The 15,700-nt window shown below is 42.6% G+C and overlaps 2 protein-coding genes across 2 annotated transcripts; one reads left to right on the top strand and one right to left on the bottom strand.

Annotated features, from left to right (window-relative positions):
• The first annotated feature begins 484 nt into the window (after nucleotides 1-484).
• Nucleotides 485-8,049, top strand: cdc37l1 (cell division cycle 37-like 1). The gene is made up of 7 exons (XM_031855550.1): nucleotides 485-859; nucleotides 2,049-2,351; nucleotides 2,577-2,670; nucleotides 2,871-2,986; nucleotides 3,246-3,368; nucleotides 3,495-3,668; nucleotides 4,921-8,049. The coding sequence occupies exons 1-7, from the start codon at nucleotides 755-757 to the stop codon at nucleotides 5,035-5,037; spliced, it is 1,032 nt and encodes a 343-aa protein (XP_031711410.1). The 5' UTR covers nucleotides 485-754; the 3' UTR covers nucleotides 5,038-8,049.
• Nucleotides 8,050-8,375: 326 nt separating this feature from the next.
• Nucleotides 8,376-15,576, bottom strand: ak3 (adenylate kinase 3). The gene is made up of 5 exons (XM_031855552.1): nucleotides 14,777-15,576; nucleotides 12,954-13,073; nucleotides 12,618-12,790; nucleotides 10,889-11,007; nucleotides 8,376-10,050 (listed from the first exon to the last, which is right to left on the bottom strand). The coding sequence occupies exons 1-5, from the start codon at nucleotides 14,922-14,924 to the stop codon at nucleotides 9,939-9,941; spliced, it is 672 nt and encodes a 223-aa protein (XP_031711412.1). The 5' UTR covers nucleotides 14,925-15,576; the 3' UTR covers nucleotides 8,376-9,938.
• Between the last annotated feature and the right edge of the window lie 124 nt (nucleotides 15,577-15,700).

Genomic DNA, 15,700 nt, shown 5'->3' on the forward strand with positions numbered 1-15,700 from the left:
ATGTAACCAGGGTCATATATCCAAAGACGTTTTAATTCCATCAATCTAACCATTTGGCAGTACCTCCGCGCCCCTCTAGATGGCGGTCTGAGGCGCACCGGTGGGCCATGGGCCAGTGAGGACCTTTATATATGGCGAGGACATGATTCATGATGTTTTTAGGACTTTGCATGGACAAATAATGACCAGAAATATACAATTGTTAACCTACACAGTGATGTTAGACCTCCTATGAAACGCTATTAAAACTCAAATAAGATAAATCCAAATAGACTTATTGGGGATTTGGGAAAGGGTAGTGCTGTGTAAAAACACAAATCACAGATATATCACAGAAGTACAAGTAATTTAAGAGTCGAGGTAAAAAACAACAACAACAACAGCAAAACAGCAATGAACAGGTTTAATGCTGAAATAAATGAGTTCATGTCACGTGGTCAAAGTTGTTTACCACGTGCTCTGCGTGTCACACACGGACGCCTCTTAAAAGACGCAGCTGGTTACCTTGGAGCAGCCAGGGACTGCTGTTTGTGTAGCTAGCAATGCTACTAACAGAACCTAAACTCGGTGCACCACATTCCCCAGCAGGCTCGGCTCTGCTCTGCTGACTTTTCAGACTGGTATTTTAAATCGTACATAACTTTGGCAGACAGCTGACCTCAGGCAGCAGCATTGAGCTTCCTCCAGCACAGCTAGCATTAGCTAGCTGAAGCCCACAGTGGAGCTAGCCAGTTAGCTAGTTTGTGTAGCAGCGATGGAGTGGCTGGGTAACGGAGCTCCAGTCTACCGCGATGAAGACTCGAGCCGCGACCCAGCTTCAGCAGACAAGGGACTCAGTGGTGTTCATCCTCACCAGCAGGTAATCGGCTCATGCTAGCGGTGCGGTTGTTATGCTACTTGGCATAGCAGAGGTAACTTAACGGTATTAAAAGCATGCTAACTAGCTAAACCTGTTTGGGGATCAGTGAAGTGAGTTCATGCCAACCTCGATTGCTTGGCAGTAAGCAACGTATGGGCCACTGTCTTATCAGCTAGCTAGCTAAATTGTCACACGTAGCCAATAACTCCCATGGTGCACAACACCAGTGTCCAGGCTTTATGTTGGAGTGAATTCTGACCTCGTGGGAACCCAGACTTGCGCAATCACGCTATAAATGCGTGATTATAAAGAGAACGGATCACTTGCTGTGTCATCTCTGGTGAGCCGGTTCGAGGCCACAACAAGACATCAAGCAGCAGCTCACTTTCACTATCTCCCCCCCCTCAGGTCCTTGATATACTCGGGCACTAACTGGCAGCTGTGTGTGGTGTCTGTCGTTGACTAGATAAGGCATTTGGCTGTTTTGGTAGCCATGAATAAAATGGATACAAGCCTTTTTATTTTTAGCCCTCTCGCCCCACCCTGTACTAAATACAGCATGGTTGTGGTTAAAAGTCAAATGGCTTACATTGTTTGTATGTGTGTGTGTGTGTGTGTGTGATTAAGAATGAGCACCCAGTTTGTAGCTGAGCAACTCTTTCTATGGAACAATATGTATTCAGGAAAAAGGAGGATGGAGATTAAAACACCAAGTTAAGGCCTTTGCAGGATGTTGTTAAAGTAGCTTCCCCTTGGGTGCTATTGCTTGTTGAATATAAAGTTCACCATCACAGGATTCTTGCACATGCTGAACCTGTAAAAGTGTTTTTTTTTTTTTTTCAATTACTTTTCTTGTAGATGTGCACACTTTATTCTATTTTTAAAGCTTAGACCCTCTGTCTCCTTTGCAGAGGAGAGCGTCCTCAGACGGGTCAATGCTTACTTTCCATCAGTCTAGATTGAAACACCGAATTGCTTTTACCATCTGGGACATGAGAAAATCTTAGTTTAGCTAATTTGTGAGGTGTAGTAAGCAGACCACAGACGAATAGATACCTGCTCTAATTTGTACAAGACACATTGTTTATGTTACGAACCGTTGAGTTGACTAGAGTCCCTGACGGTATATTACCTTTCTCTCATTATCCTAATGTTCTTCTCCATTCTTCTTCCTTTTACCTCACACCAGTCACCGCCATCGCACCTTTGCGATTGCGCCATGGCGTCGCTTTGCCAGAGCCAGCACCGCTGTGTGAAGGCTTCCATCGTCTCCAGCTGGAGACTGGCAGAGGCCCAGGATCAGCTGGGCTCTCTGGGCGTCCACAGCTCCGAGTCCCTGGAGCAGGAACGTGCTCGGACTCTGGCGTGCCCCACCGAGCTCACGCACACTGAGGAGGAGTGGCGCCGCAAGGAGAGCATGCTGGGATGTCAGGAACCCAGCCGCTGCAGTCCTGTGCTCGGAGCTGTCAGAAGTTGGGACGTTTTTGATAAGGTAAGCAAGCGGTGAGCTGTTTATGCATCATAAAGCTGACAGGAAAAATGAAAACTAAATCATTACTGGAATCCGTACATAAGTCACGATTGAAAGATTTCGAAAGAGCAAATATATTACGGTGTAGTCTTAATATTTTCTTATTACTTGACTTTGTGTACCTACTGTTTACTAACAATTCAATAACTTTATCAACAGTTAATCAATGTCTTCTCTCTCTTCCAGAGTATCATCAATGTCCCAAATCAACCTGTAGAAATGGATCAGGACAAGTGCAAGACGTTTCTCCAAAAGTATGACCAAGAGCTCAGGCATTTTGGTACGTTTCTTATCAGAATGGTCCAGCCCTCAGACTAATGGTAAAGAAAGTTTAGGTCTAGTATGTTTGTCGGTAAATAAAATATAATCATTTAGCAGGATTTTGTTTGTGCTGCATGTGAGTCGTGCAGAAGAGTCCGTGTCACAGGTCCGTATGTCTTCAGAAAACATGAACCGATGTGCTTTTGATCCATTTATCAGGTATGTTGCGGAGATGGGACGACAGTCAGCGGTTCCTCGCAGACATGCCTCAGCTCATATGTGATGAAACCGCCAACTACTTAATTCTGTGGTGCATGAGACTACAGCAAGAAGGGGTACGTTACCGAAATAATCAGGCTGTATTCACACAATATGAAGTTACCATTGTGCTGTCAGTGCTAACCTCTCTATAGAAATCTGACATTTTGAGTAGGTTGCTTCTGAAACTTTGCCACAAATAACACACTGATAAAGGAGCTGAAAAGTCACCATATACAACGGCACATACTGCATAGATGCTGGGTGTTAGAATTAATTAATTGCATAGAACAAGTGGTTTGAAACATGACTTTAAAATTGTGTATTGTCCTGTAGAAACAAGCGCTGATGGAGCAGGTGGCGCACCAAGCTGTAGTCATGCAGTTCATCCTGGAGATGGCCTCGAACTCTCAGCAGGATCCTCGAGGCTGCTTCAGACAGTTCTTCCACAAAGCCAAAGTAGGACAAAAGCATCTAATTGGTACTGTGACTGTACTGCACCACCCTGTGTATCTATCTGTGGCGCTCATTCTGATGTATGCAGAGGCAGTTTTCCTTCAAATCGTTCCCTTGGTTGCTTTGTAGGAAGGACAAGACGTCTACTTAGAAGTCTTCCACACCGAGCTTGAGGCCTTCAAACACCGAGTGAAAGAATACACAGACAAGTCTGTAGACGATGCAACAAACAATGTCGAACAACAGAAAACTGGCACAAATTGCAAGCTGGACCCCAAAGAAGCCTTGGACTCTTTACCTCCAGTAAGTGCTCCTTCTCTCCATTTTCACAGGCGGTTGCAGTTACTCCACACAGCTGTCGGTGGCACCATTGAGCTGTGGTATGTTAGTACACGTACGGGTCATCTTTAGTTGCGTGCTGCATTTTAAAGTGTCAGCACTCGTGTTTTATTTGTCACAAAGCATGCAAATCATTTGTTTCACATAAAGTAAATACACAGCAGCTGCCAAAAGTTGATTATACCTGCATACCAGGACCTTGAGTCCATGCTGCTGGTGTTATCAGTCTCACCAAACAGCCTTTTTGTTGTCTTCCCTCATTTATTACATGGTCAAAAAGATGAATTTACTGTTCCTTATGTATGCATATTTGCCTGTACTCTTCCAAATCCAAACAATAGATAATGTCCTCACCTCTACAATCAGTCGTTGTCTCCTCCCACTAATCATAGTGTCAGACACTCGGGTATCACAGAAAATCCCCACTGATCATTATTCTGCATCATTCAGTGGAGCTTTTACATGCTCCACCATTTTAAAGGGAAAGAGGAGTTGTATGTGACACAATGTGGGCAAATGTTCACTCTCTGGACCTTTTTTAAACTGTCTGTATTAACAGAAGTGAAAGACTCCACATGCTCTTCTGCTAAACTTGATCTTTGCAGTTTGAAAGCCTTTTGTCGTCGAGAGAGAATGAGGCCTCCTCCCACCTTGTTGGCCCTAAATCTTGACTAGCTGCCAAACATCTACTCAGAGAAAAAGGGGGAAAAAAACATCCTCCCCTTCTCCCACAAAGGAAAGATGGCTGCCCGGGAATGTGATCCGGCCTGTTGAAAGCGAAGCTTGGCTCTCTCGGTCCTGCTTTTATATGCTTTTGTCGTTTTTTCTTCTCGTAGCTTTCGTCTCAGTTTAAACTCAGTCTCTGAGGGGTGATGTAGAGGAGAATACACGCATGAAAATCTTTTCTTTACAAAGAAACGTAGATGTTTGAGTCCTCCCAGGTTTGTTTTAGTCATAGTAAAGAATCCCTGCAATGGAAAACACGTGAATTCCTGATCAGATTCTAGTTCCAGCTCAGATTAGGGCATTACATGTTGAAGAGGCAGAGTGCAGTTACATAACCATCATAATCCTCTAACTAGGCAACAGTAGGTTAATCCCCCAGAGTCTCTCTGCAGCTTCATTTCAAACCTATATTTGTGCACGCCATTCCTCTCCTATGACTGTTTGTTTTTGATCGTCTTTGGACCCTCCTGTCTTCCTCTCCCCCCACTAGGTGGCAGAGTATCCTATGAAGCTTTGTTTAGAGGCTGGACTGTGGACAAGCACAGGGAGGTGGACAAAGGATGAAGCTACAGAAACGGACGATATACTCATGATGGAGACCACCTAGTGACCGTAGGATCGGCCCGTCCGGCTTTTCCCTCCATCTCCATCACCTTCCCATTTAGGAACAACCTGAGTTTTAAGCCCTCTTTACGCAGCGGACCAGGCTGAACAACGGCCTAAAATGAGACACGACCAGGCTTTTTAAACTGCAGGAAATAATGTTTGCTGATGACGAAACATTTCTCCGTGTTGTCGGTCACTGCAGTGTCTCTTGACAGCTGAACGGACGTGCTGTGCCACAACCCTGCTTTTACAGATGGAGTTCTTATATCCTTCAATCTGGTTCATTTTCTATTTCTCCTGAAACAGAGACTTGGATGCAACACAAAGAATACTACACCAATAAAGTCTTTGGGCAGTTAGGTACCAAATCTAATAGCTGCTTAAAATGAATGGTGAGAAGCACAACTGACCGATCAGTGGCTTTGTATCCTGTGTGGTGAGTTTGGGTTCAGACCGTTTCATAGACGAGAGAGTCTGCTAAACTGTTCCTGACATTTATCAAGGCAATGTGTCTTTAAAGTAGCCGATCATGTGCCGGTATACAGTAACTACTGCATAATAGGACGACGGTGTTCATTCAGCAGGAGTGATCTGTTGATTAATATGATTTCAATCACGAGGGGGGAAAAAGAAAGTGATGATGCGGTGTCATGTCTGGAATGAAAGAGAAATCTCTTCACCGGAGAGTTTCAGACTCGTCCGTTGTCATACCTTTTTATATTTGGTGAAGACATACACGGCCTCACATATTTTGTATTATTTTTTGCATTGGTTTAGTAAAAGCTAGCTGTATGCTAATAAGCAAAGAGCAGTTTGTCTGCGTTGACTGGCGTAATGTCCGAATTTGTACAAATACAGTTGCGGTGACTTAGATTTGTGTTTTCTTCAGCATTTCACTTGTCGGGCTCAAAATGAATTGCAATCTTGGAGGGGGAAAAAAGGTTAATTTAGGAGTCTTGGGTCAGATTCACCCCTTGCAGCGCTCCGACTCACAACTGATACGCATGCATTGGGTGGCACACAACCCACAGGTCTCTCAGGCTCGTCATGAGGAGAGGTTACATCATGCAACATGTGTGGGTGGCTAGTCAGTGAATTCAGCAGACAGCAGGGACGCTTCTAACATGTAGCTTTTGGTGCAAATGCGGCTTGAAGAGTTGATTGTTTCTCTTTGAACACTTTGCAGAATTCAGGTCGGAGCATGTTATAAACTTCAGGAGCTCCTGAAAGACTGCACAAGAGTGGTTGAGGTATTCTGAAAAAGTATTCCGAGTGTTGTCTGGAGAGCAATTAAAGTGCTGAGTCATCAAACTACCTCCTTTTACATCTGCCATTAACATCTTTGTCGTTCAGAATTTATCCAGACAAAACACAAATTCACCCAATACACACACAGCTCATGAAATGACTGTAAAATCTATTTATTTCCAACAGACGGTGACACTAATCGCTCACATTGTCCTTTGACAGAAATAAGTCAGCCTTTCAGAACAAGCCGGTTGCTTATTAGCATTCAGCACAGACAAATAATGAGCTGAAGACGTGAAGGCATGCGAGACAATATAACAGCTCAGCTTTTATTACGTGATAAAGCAAAGGGGCGTTTCAGAGGGACAAAGTCAACCTCGAGACAATGTTGGTGTTGAGCGTGGTTGTGAATTATCCATATCGATAAGCGAGAGGCATGGCAATGAAAGGTGTAAAGAGGGCACTGCGTTTGCTTTGTTTTTGTTTATTATTTATTAGCTGATTTCTCCTCCTGTGAGTTATTTTTCAGGCATTCACATGATCAAAGCCTCACGTTTCAGCTTGGCACACAGGTGATGGAAATGAAAGCGTTTACTCGGCCTGCATGGGCTCTGTGTGTGTTTATTTTTCCTCTGGTTCAGTAAAACTAGCGTTCATTTGCTTTACCAGCTTTCCATCTACAGTACCCAGCACCTGAAACCGAATCACAGCCGGCAGTTCGTGCTCTGTGCAGACAGAAGTCAGTGTTGTGTTGGGGAAAGTTCAGGATCATGGGATCTACACCTGAGAAGGAGCTGAAAGGCGCCGCTATGGAGGGAAGGGGAAAACGAGGGCTGAGCCCTCCACAAAGAAATCCTTGATGTATGTTTGTATGCAGAAAGGAACTCTCTGCATCTGAATGTGTCCTGCACTTTATATGTCTCTGCCGAGGTCGAGATGGGAGTATTTGAAGCACCTGACTTTGTAATTCTTCCTCCTATACCGTGTTTAGATTGAACCACGTTTTTTTTGTTGTGTTCCCTGTCGTCCAGAAGTTAAAGCGGGCTTTAGATGAGCTTGTGTTTTCAATTGTACACATTTAGTTTTTGCTTTTTGTATGCTATTGTTTGCTGACTTTTTTTATCAAAGTGTTCAAGGGAGCTTTTGCCAGAATTATCAGGCTTCCAATTAACTGTCCCCTTGTTAATAGTCTTCTTTATTTTAACAAAGACAGCCAAAATGAGTGTGAAAATCTGCTTGAGCAGTAAAATTGTTTTTACTGCGGACCGGGGAGTTGAATATACCATATGATGCATTAAAGTACAATGCATGTGTGGATGACTTAAAGCTGCTGTGTGATGCTTTGTTCTGCAGTGAGCCTGTCGTTTCACTACTCATTATGTCACAGCTTTACGTCTGCACAGTGCTGGTGTCGGGCAGTACCATAAGTACTGTACACATGTTGGTATTGTAAGCGGTGACGCTAAAGGAATGTGAAGTTTTGGTTTGAAATGCACTTTTTTTTTTTTTTTTTTGTCCAAAGTGACTAATCCACTATGCAAACTAATTGTATGGCTTAAGGCTGTTGTAATATGGTGTCTGAACGTCCTAAATTATTTAAAGATTATTACAAATGTGAGTGAAGATCGAGAGACTTAAAGTAGGAATTTCAGTCGCTAAGCTTTGAGTTTTAGGAAAATGACACACTTCTCATTCACAGTAGACTGTACTGTAAGATTTGTCTTCTCTTGATAATGACTCAAATATAAAACAAGTGCTAAATGTTTGTCTTGATGTCAGCTGCTACAGTTCTTTGTAGACCTGCAGTAATTAATGCAGACAACACGCCTGAAATGTTGTCATCTATAAGTCCTTAAAGGTGAACTCCTCCCATTTAACACTGTTAATCTGTTTACAGGCCCCGGGGCAGTACTGCTGCACATGTGACAAAGGTTCGTTGGAGCGAGATACAGAACAGGATCAGGGCTACATGTGGAAAAATATAAGTTTGAGTTTAAAGTTTTAATTCATAATTATTCTGACTTTAAACTAATATTTCACATGTGGCCCTAATCCTCTGCCGTAGCTAGAGACTACAAGTTTGAAAATGGAAATGTGTGGGTTTAGAAAGAAGCGAGTGTACCAGACCGCTGCAGCTCGCTCCTCATCTCTGCTTGGGACTAATGGCTCAAGCCTTCATAAACTAGCAATAACACACCCAGATCTCCAACCGACTGTCTGCTGTCAAGTTGCATTGTTGGTAATGTAGGCACCAACAAAAGAACAGTCTGATCGATAATGCAGACTCGGTGGAGTAGGCGTCTTTTAACTGTCTGCTTTAGGGCCAGATGTGTCAAAATTAAATGAATGACTGAAGTTACTCAGTCGTATTATTCTGGTGTACAATAATATATTACATACAGTTACTAGTATCAGAAGTTTATTGTGACTTATAATAAATACTCATGACACAGTTGTGCTTTTAAATGTTGTATTCAAGTGTTTAAGATATACAATTCAGTGTAATGTACAATTCAGGAAACATTCTACAGTATATTTAAAAAGGCAAGTAAGCATTTCTGTGGCTTTTAACACGGTGACACATTCTTAAGACTCGAGTGCAAACGCACAACTGCAGATCAACTTTGTTTGCTGCGATATCGTCGAACAATAAGAAAGCCCTGTACAAACTGCTTTAAATGTTTTAAGTTAATACATTTTTTTTTTTTTACATCAAGTTTTCAGTTGTCAAGTCACATTAAATGGCAAATATCAGTATACATTTATAGACTTCGTCAGAGCAAGGAGCGCCTGGTTGAAATGGAAACATTGTGTATTTCAGAGGCAACGCAATTAAGACTTATGGTGGTTGAAAGAAGCTGTTACACAATGATGGTTTGATTAAAAAATATTCAATATAATGAGTGTGGTTTACACATTATTCATGAAAAGTATCTACAAACTACATTGACTGAGCTACCTGTTGCCTTTCAAAGGCAGCAGAAAGCCCTCGAGTGCAAAAGGGAACCTACAGTAATTTGTATAACATGACTCAATTCCCTTTAGTAATTACACACTGCACAAGAAACGGTCCCACGTTATGCACACATTTGTGATGGTCGGGCAAAAAGCCCATTTAATATTGCTTTCAAAGGATTCCTCAGGGCAAAAGCAGGAACGTCTCTTATTTAGCTCAACATGTCTTATTGCTTGGGCCCGTTCTATCATTGCCATCAACTAGGAAAAGAAATTGTTGCGATTACTAAACCTAAAAATCAAACATATCTTGTGAAATACACCTTGATATTCTACTGTTAAACACCTTGATAGTTGATTCAGTGAAGTCTCCTGGCTTTAAGGCACATTGATTAATAAAGAGACAATATTTAAACTAACAATTCATATTTAAATGATCGCTTGCACACCTTCTGAGAGTTTCCCAAACTAATTTCAGCAACGTTGTGGAACCAGTGCAACGGTGGCTTTTTCTCCAACAACATGTGCAATCTTACTTTCACTTCCTGACATGAGCTTGGTCCTCCTCATGGACATTCAGAATATATTATTACACCGATGGCTCTCCTCTTGTTTCACAGAAAGTGGCAGCTGATTAGACGGAGTGGTTTCTGCCAGTAAACGTGAACCCTTCTCGCCCCCCCAGTCCGTTCAGGCTTTCTATGCAACCTTCTGTTTGACGGGGGAGAGCTTTCTGTGGAGGAAAGCCTCGACGTGCGGCCAGATCTTGTTGGTTTCTGTCCCGGAGAAGATCTCTAGTATGCCTTTACTCCTGGAAGGGCAAAGAAAATCAGATTTTACTATGTGAACTCCTATTCCAATATCACACAGCAACTAGAAAAGTGATCTATTAACGGTTTCTAATGTGCAGAGAACTGTGAACACGACCTTCAGATATTTTGTTCAGCAAATAAACATGTAACGGCAATCAAAGTAGTTTTTCCATATCTTCAAGTGAACACTCGTTCATTTCTATTCCCAGTCCTGTGGGCTACTTGCCCGTACTTCTTCGAATGATTAACAGCCTCACAGACGTTGTGGTAAAAATAAGTGGGACACTAGCTAAGCACATCCCTGTGGTTTGAGGGAACACAGAGTAATATGCTTTCCTGCCTAATTAGTCCAGAAATAGAAATGATGATGCATGTAGAAACTGGGTCTGAGGCCTTGTAAGTCTCGTACATGTGCTTTTTGTTTTATTTTTCTCTGCTTGGGTTATTGATTCTGGTAAACCTTAATGATAGAAAATATATTAAAATCAATGTTTGTATATTCATTTAATTAGAAGAAAACGGGTGTTTGCGCTTATTGGCTTGTCCTCTTGGAACCTGCTTCTTTAGCAATTATTCATTCATGCAAGTAACGGTGAGGACTGTGTAGGGAGGACAAGGTTCAGTGGCATTTGCTTGACTTTTACTTAAGGCATTATGGCATTAATGAGGAGTACACTTCAGTGAGATATTACACTGTAATACAGTCAAATCTGCTGATTTCTCCTCTTTAAGTTCTGTGTCTATGGCTGCAAAATAGGTTCCTGTCACAAGCAATGTCTGAATGTAATCAACACAGACAAAAGTAGGTGGTGGTATGTTTTGATTTGTCTGTACTACCTGTAGTACTCTAGGACAGGCTCTGTCTGGGTTTGATAGGCCTTCAGTCTCCGCGTGACCGTCTCTGGTGTGTCATCGTCCCTCTGGACCAGAGGCTCCCCCGTCACATCATCGAAACCCTGAAGAAAACACATAAATAAGAGGAAATATATAATACACATGTTTAACAGAAAAAAAATGTGAGAAACCTGCTGAGCCAGAGTTGCTTCAGAAATGCTTGAGGCACTGTAACTCTTTGTACTAGTCCACAAGCGTTTGATTTCTCCAGCCCAAACACAGACACAGCCCAGGGACGAGAATGTAAACACTGCTCAAGGCACATACATGTTGTCTTTGCTTTCAAACCAGTCGACCAAAAGGAGACAAGGCTGATAATAGCAAAGCTGAATAATGTAAAAAGACATTTATCGGGTTGCTTTGTGTTAACGACATTTCAACCCTGTGTGAGATGTCATCTCTATGTTTCCATGGAATACATGGTGACAAACGTATACCAGAATAGCAGATGGTCATAAGATAATGATCTCAAACAGAAACGGTAGCAGGACATGTGACCACACCATATCTTTCATGGCCACATGCTGACCAAAGCCACAGGCCTGTTTCACAGCAGACATCTTCCCTTGTCATAGTAGGGAAAGCACAGGTGTTACCAACTACATTAACGGCAGCTCTGCTCTATTCAAGTGTCCCAGAACCTGAACCCAAAGCAGCTAAATGGAATCAACCCATCACCATCTAAATAACTCTTAGCTCACAGCAAAGTGGATTTCTGTCTTCTATATCATTTATATAAGGGTACAAGACTTATATAAGATTAGAAGGAAAGTGTGCAAACATCCCAACACTATCTGCATCCCGTCATAGTATCAGTCTACCCTCGTGTATATTTCAGCAGATGTTACATGATATGATATAAATGTTATGAAACATGCAGAGACAGTGTCCTCTGTTCTTCTGTTTACTCAGAGAGCACGCACAGGCCCCGAGGAGCACTTCAAGGTGTATTCATGCCTCAAACTATTTAAGTTTTTCTGAGAGCTTAAGTCACATCTCTGGAACAAGACATACCTGATGAAATTACCTCTAAGTGTGTTCACTGTTTTAAGGACAGGTGAAAGCTGCTTGAAGAAATACTGGTATTCTTTAAACCCGTGACCTTCATTCCACTTCTTTTTACGTCTGCTTCTGTCACCTTGTTCTCTCTCAAACAGGACTGCGAGGAGTAGACTGAAGCCAATGATTAACTATGAATGCGTAACTCCTCCAGAATGTGCAGGACATCTAGCAGGAACGTGCTGCAGATCACTGCCACAGCGAGAACACGTGACCACAAGCATGTCGGCTGTGAATCGTCCAGCCGTTACACAGAAACACGTACTTTATCAACCTCATTATGTCAAAAATAAATGCTGGGAAGCTGTAAAAACAAAATGTAAAAGGACATAAAGTCTGTAAAAAAAAAAAAAGAACTTGGTAATATCATTATACCGTAGTTTGCAAAAAGTAATTGGCTACATCCGAGAGCTCTGTTTGTAGTCATGGAAACTGGATGCAACATGCACAAAAATGATGGTGATCAGAATAACTTCAATAACATTGTTTTGCCTGAGAGACATCGTCACAGAACAGTCAGAAAGCTGAGATCCAACAGCATTGCTACTGACTGTGCGGCTTCTGTACTGACATTAGGATAGTTAAGAAGTAAAAGGTAAGAAGATGTATTTACAGGGACTTTAGGGGGGTTGAAATCTACGTTGTAGACTCTGCCGCTGAGCAGGTGAGTCCAGCGGGAGGAGAGCCTCTGTTTGATGGTCTGGAAAGGTATGTTGAGGTTGATGACTGTGTCCACACTGTAGGCGTCATCCAGAGCTTCCGACTGGGATACTGTGCGAGGGAAACCTGGCAGAGATGGACACGGCGAAGCAAGGCAAAGGTTAGAAGGATGTGATGGATAACTATACCGAAAATTGGACTTTAAAAGATCAGTGAAAGATCTATGACGAACAATACAATAACACAGTTTTATTATCAATCGTTTCCCAGCAGATATGAGCGAGCCTACCGTCAATCAGCCAGCTGCTCTGGTCCATCGCTCTCAGGTCACTCAGGATGAGACGAGACATGACATCATCGGGTACCAGCTGACCCTGATCAATACAGGACTTCATCAACAGACCGAGCTCTGACACACACACACACACACACACAGGAAAACAGAGATAGAGAGAGGAGATGCTGTCCATTACAAAACTCTTTGTCTTTTTTCTCACAGCAATGCTACTTACACCACAGTATTGAATAATAACTCTACCCCTTGCCGAAAGCATTTATTGAAATTCATTTCCTCCAGAAAATAAAAGGTTTGTATGAACTTAGCTGCTTCAACCCTGGCAGTGTTTGCAGTGGGTCCGTCATTTTAAACACATTCTGTGTTGTAAAGCGTTTAACGCCACAGAACTGTAGTTTACATCGGAAAAAAAAAAATACAAACATATAATATGTCATGCTGGATGACAGAAATACGTATAAAATGGTGCACAAAACAGTTTAGGCATCTTGGGTTTGAATGTCTAATATTCATAAGCAAGCTGCACAAGCAGCTGTAAAGCTACTTAATGGAAATGTTATCAGGATAATAGAGATTAAGGCATAAGTCCAGCTGAAGAAATGAATTCCCTGCAGCCTTGCAGAAATGACCAGGATGTGCTGTGATGTAACCATAATAAAGAGCAAAGGGGAAAACACAAAACAAATGCAGCAAATAACTAGAATTTAACAAGGAAACAACCGATTAAAGTAATTATTCTGAGTTGTGTATGTGACAAACACAGACTACTGAATGTGTTGCTGTTTCCTTTGTGTGTTCACAGCAAATGTGATAAATGAAGATGGATCACCAGTATGCTCTGGGCCTGTATACTAGGTGTTTAGAAAGCAAAGGCATTGTTGCATGGCTGCCAGGTCATCAAGGCAAATGCTGGCAAAGTAAGGAGGACTGTGCTACTGATAACATTGTGACAGCGTTCATTTGCAGTGCACACACCCGAACAGACACTTCTAATGTTGTGAGGAAGGTTAGTCAGGCGCCCTCAGGAAGTGGAAGATCACTGGTTCAGTTCCAAGGACTGTTTCCAAAGATTTGAGCAGGGGAAGTCAAGGAGAACTACTTTGACTGCCAACTGCAGCAGAGGAGCTGCTCAGCTGATACGAAACCAACAGAGGAGCTTGAAAATGTCTGCATGTGCAGGACAGAATAACAGGACGTGATGAGGGGGAAAAAGCAGGGACTCCAAACCCCACTTTAACCTTGGCTTGCTGCTTCGATCCTCAGCTGTAAAAACAAACCTCTTCATCTGTAAATCCCTCCTCTCAAGGAGCAAAGGTGCAACCTTCCTTATCTTTACGCCTCTCGTTATCTTCATCCAAGGTGATATTGAGGAGCAGTGGGCCTCCTTCCTGAGCTCAGGTAATGTGTCGGCCAGGTGAAGTGTTTCCAGTATACACATGAAACAACACCCTGCAAGTCTGGTTGAACGCGGATAACGAGAATACAGATACTCAGATTCAAAGTCACAGCAAGACAAGAAATCAAACTGGGAAATGATCAGCGCTCTTCTCACAGCAGCCTGGGGAATAAACGTTAGTTAGTTTATCTTGCACACTACATGCATGTCTTGTTTGTGTGTTATAATCTGCATATGTTTTGTTTTGAGCACGATCATACATTATGTAAATTGTTTCTAACAGTGTATCCAGAAGACAATGACGTTGATTAACATTTCTGAAATGCATTTTTGTTAAAAGGGTTGTAACATCAGAAGTTGCAGCATTGTGTTTAAAATCACATCGGCACTGGTATATGTTTGAGATAGGACACTATCTTACCGGTTTGAGCTTTTATGTTGGCTCTCAAAATGTCCCCACTAGAAATGTGTTTCAGTCCAAAAGTTTTGGCTATGCGCGCAGACACGGTTCCCTTCCCCGACCCCGGAGGTCCCATGATGACAACGCGAAAAATCCGTTGAAGAACCATCTCTGGACGAGTATTTGTTCAAGCTGAGAATAGAGAATAGCCTTATCCTTCCCATGAAACCTCTCTGGATGCTCTGCAGAGACTGGAACGGAGACGACTTTTCCCGAGTGCGCAACCGAAAGTGGGCGCAACTTTCGCAGCCTTGGCTGCTTATTTTCCTGCAGAAACGCGAGGAGGAGGAGGAGGAGGAAGAAAACGAGAAATGTGTCCAGCTCAGCAGCAGCGGCGACGCACACCAATAAGAGCTTCTGTATCAGGCGTGTTGACAAACTTCCTCAACAATGCCACTGTCCATAGTGCACTGAAGGTGTAACCTATTCATTGTAGGTCAGAGCAATATCACGGTTATGTAATCGATCTATAGAGCAGGGGGAGCTTGCTGGCAAGGTTGCGGTGATTAATCCCTTCAGAGCCTTGATCCCATCGGTGGACAGACCTGCAGATTGGCAGGCAGGCTAGCATGACTAACAACCAGTCTGCTCGCTCTATTCAGCCTCTAAAACAAAAGAGAGGACGTTTTAAAGAGATTAAATGCCTGTTTGGAGACGTTACTGATCGGAATAACACTTCAATAGTTCAGAAAACAATCAGTTTTGCTTACAGTCTGTATTTAAAAAAAAGATGTTCGAGATAGTCCTTGCAAATTATGGTGGTAACCAATTTGTTTACATTTTTAGCAGGTCTTGTGCCTTTAAGACGTAAAGATATCGTCACGCGCTCCCACCGTGTTTTGTATGAATGGTTAACTGGCGCGATCTAGTGGCCAAAGCAGCGAT

This window comes from Anarrhichthys ocellatus, unplaced genomic scaffold (assembly GCF_004355925.1).
Source record: "Anarrhichthys ocellatus isolate YVR2014 unplaced genomic scaffold, GSC_Weel_1.0 scaffold16, whole genome shotgun sequence".
Taxonomy (NCBI): domain Eukaryota; kingdom Metazoa; phylum Chordata; class Actinopteri; order Perciformes; family Anarhichadidae; genus Anarrhichthys; species Anarrhichthys ocellatus.

Excerpts from the sequence above, each read along its gene's own strand:
- cdc37l1 (XM_031855550.1), top strand. The coding sequence starts at position 755 with ATGGAGTGGCTGGGTAACGGAGCTCCAGTCTACCGCGATGAAGACTCG. Across the intron at positions 2,671-2,870 it reads CCAAGAGCTCAGGCATTTTG|GTATGTTGCGGAGATGGGAC; the intron begins GTACGTTTCTTA and ends TCCATTTATCAG. Across the intron at positions 2,987-3,245 it reads TGAGACTACAGCAAGAAGGG|AAACAAGCGCTGATGGAGCA; the intron begins GTACGTTACCGA and ends ATTGTCCTGTAG.
- ak3 (XM_031855552.1), bottom strand. The coding sequence starts at position 14,924 with ATGGTTCTTCAACGGATTTTTCGCGTTGTCATCATGGGACCTCCGGGG. Across the intron at positions 12,791-12,953 it reads GAGCAGCTGGCTGATTGACG|GTTTCCCTCGCACAGTATCC; the intron begins GTAGGCTCGCTC and ends CATCTCTGCCAG. Across the intron at positions 11,008-12,617 it reads TCAACCCCCCTAAAGTCCCT|GGTTTCGATGATGTGACGGG; the intron begins GTAAATACATCT and ends TGTTTTCTTCAG.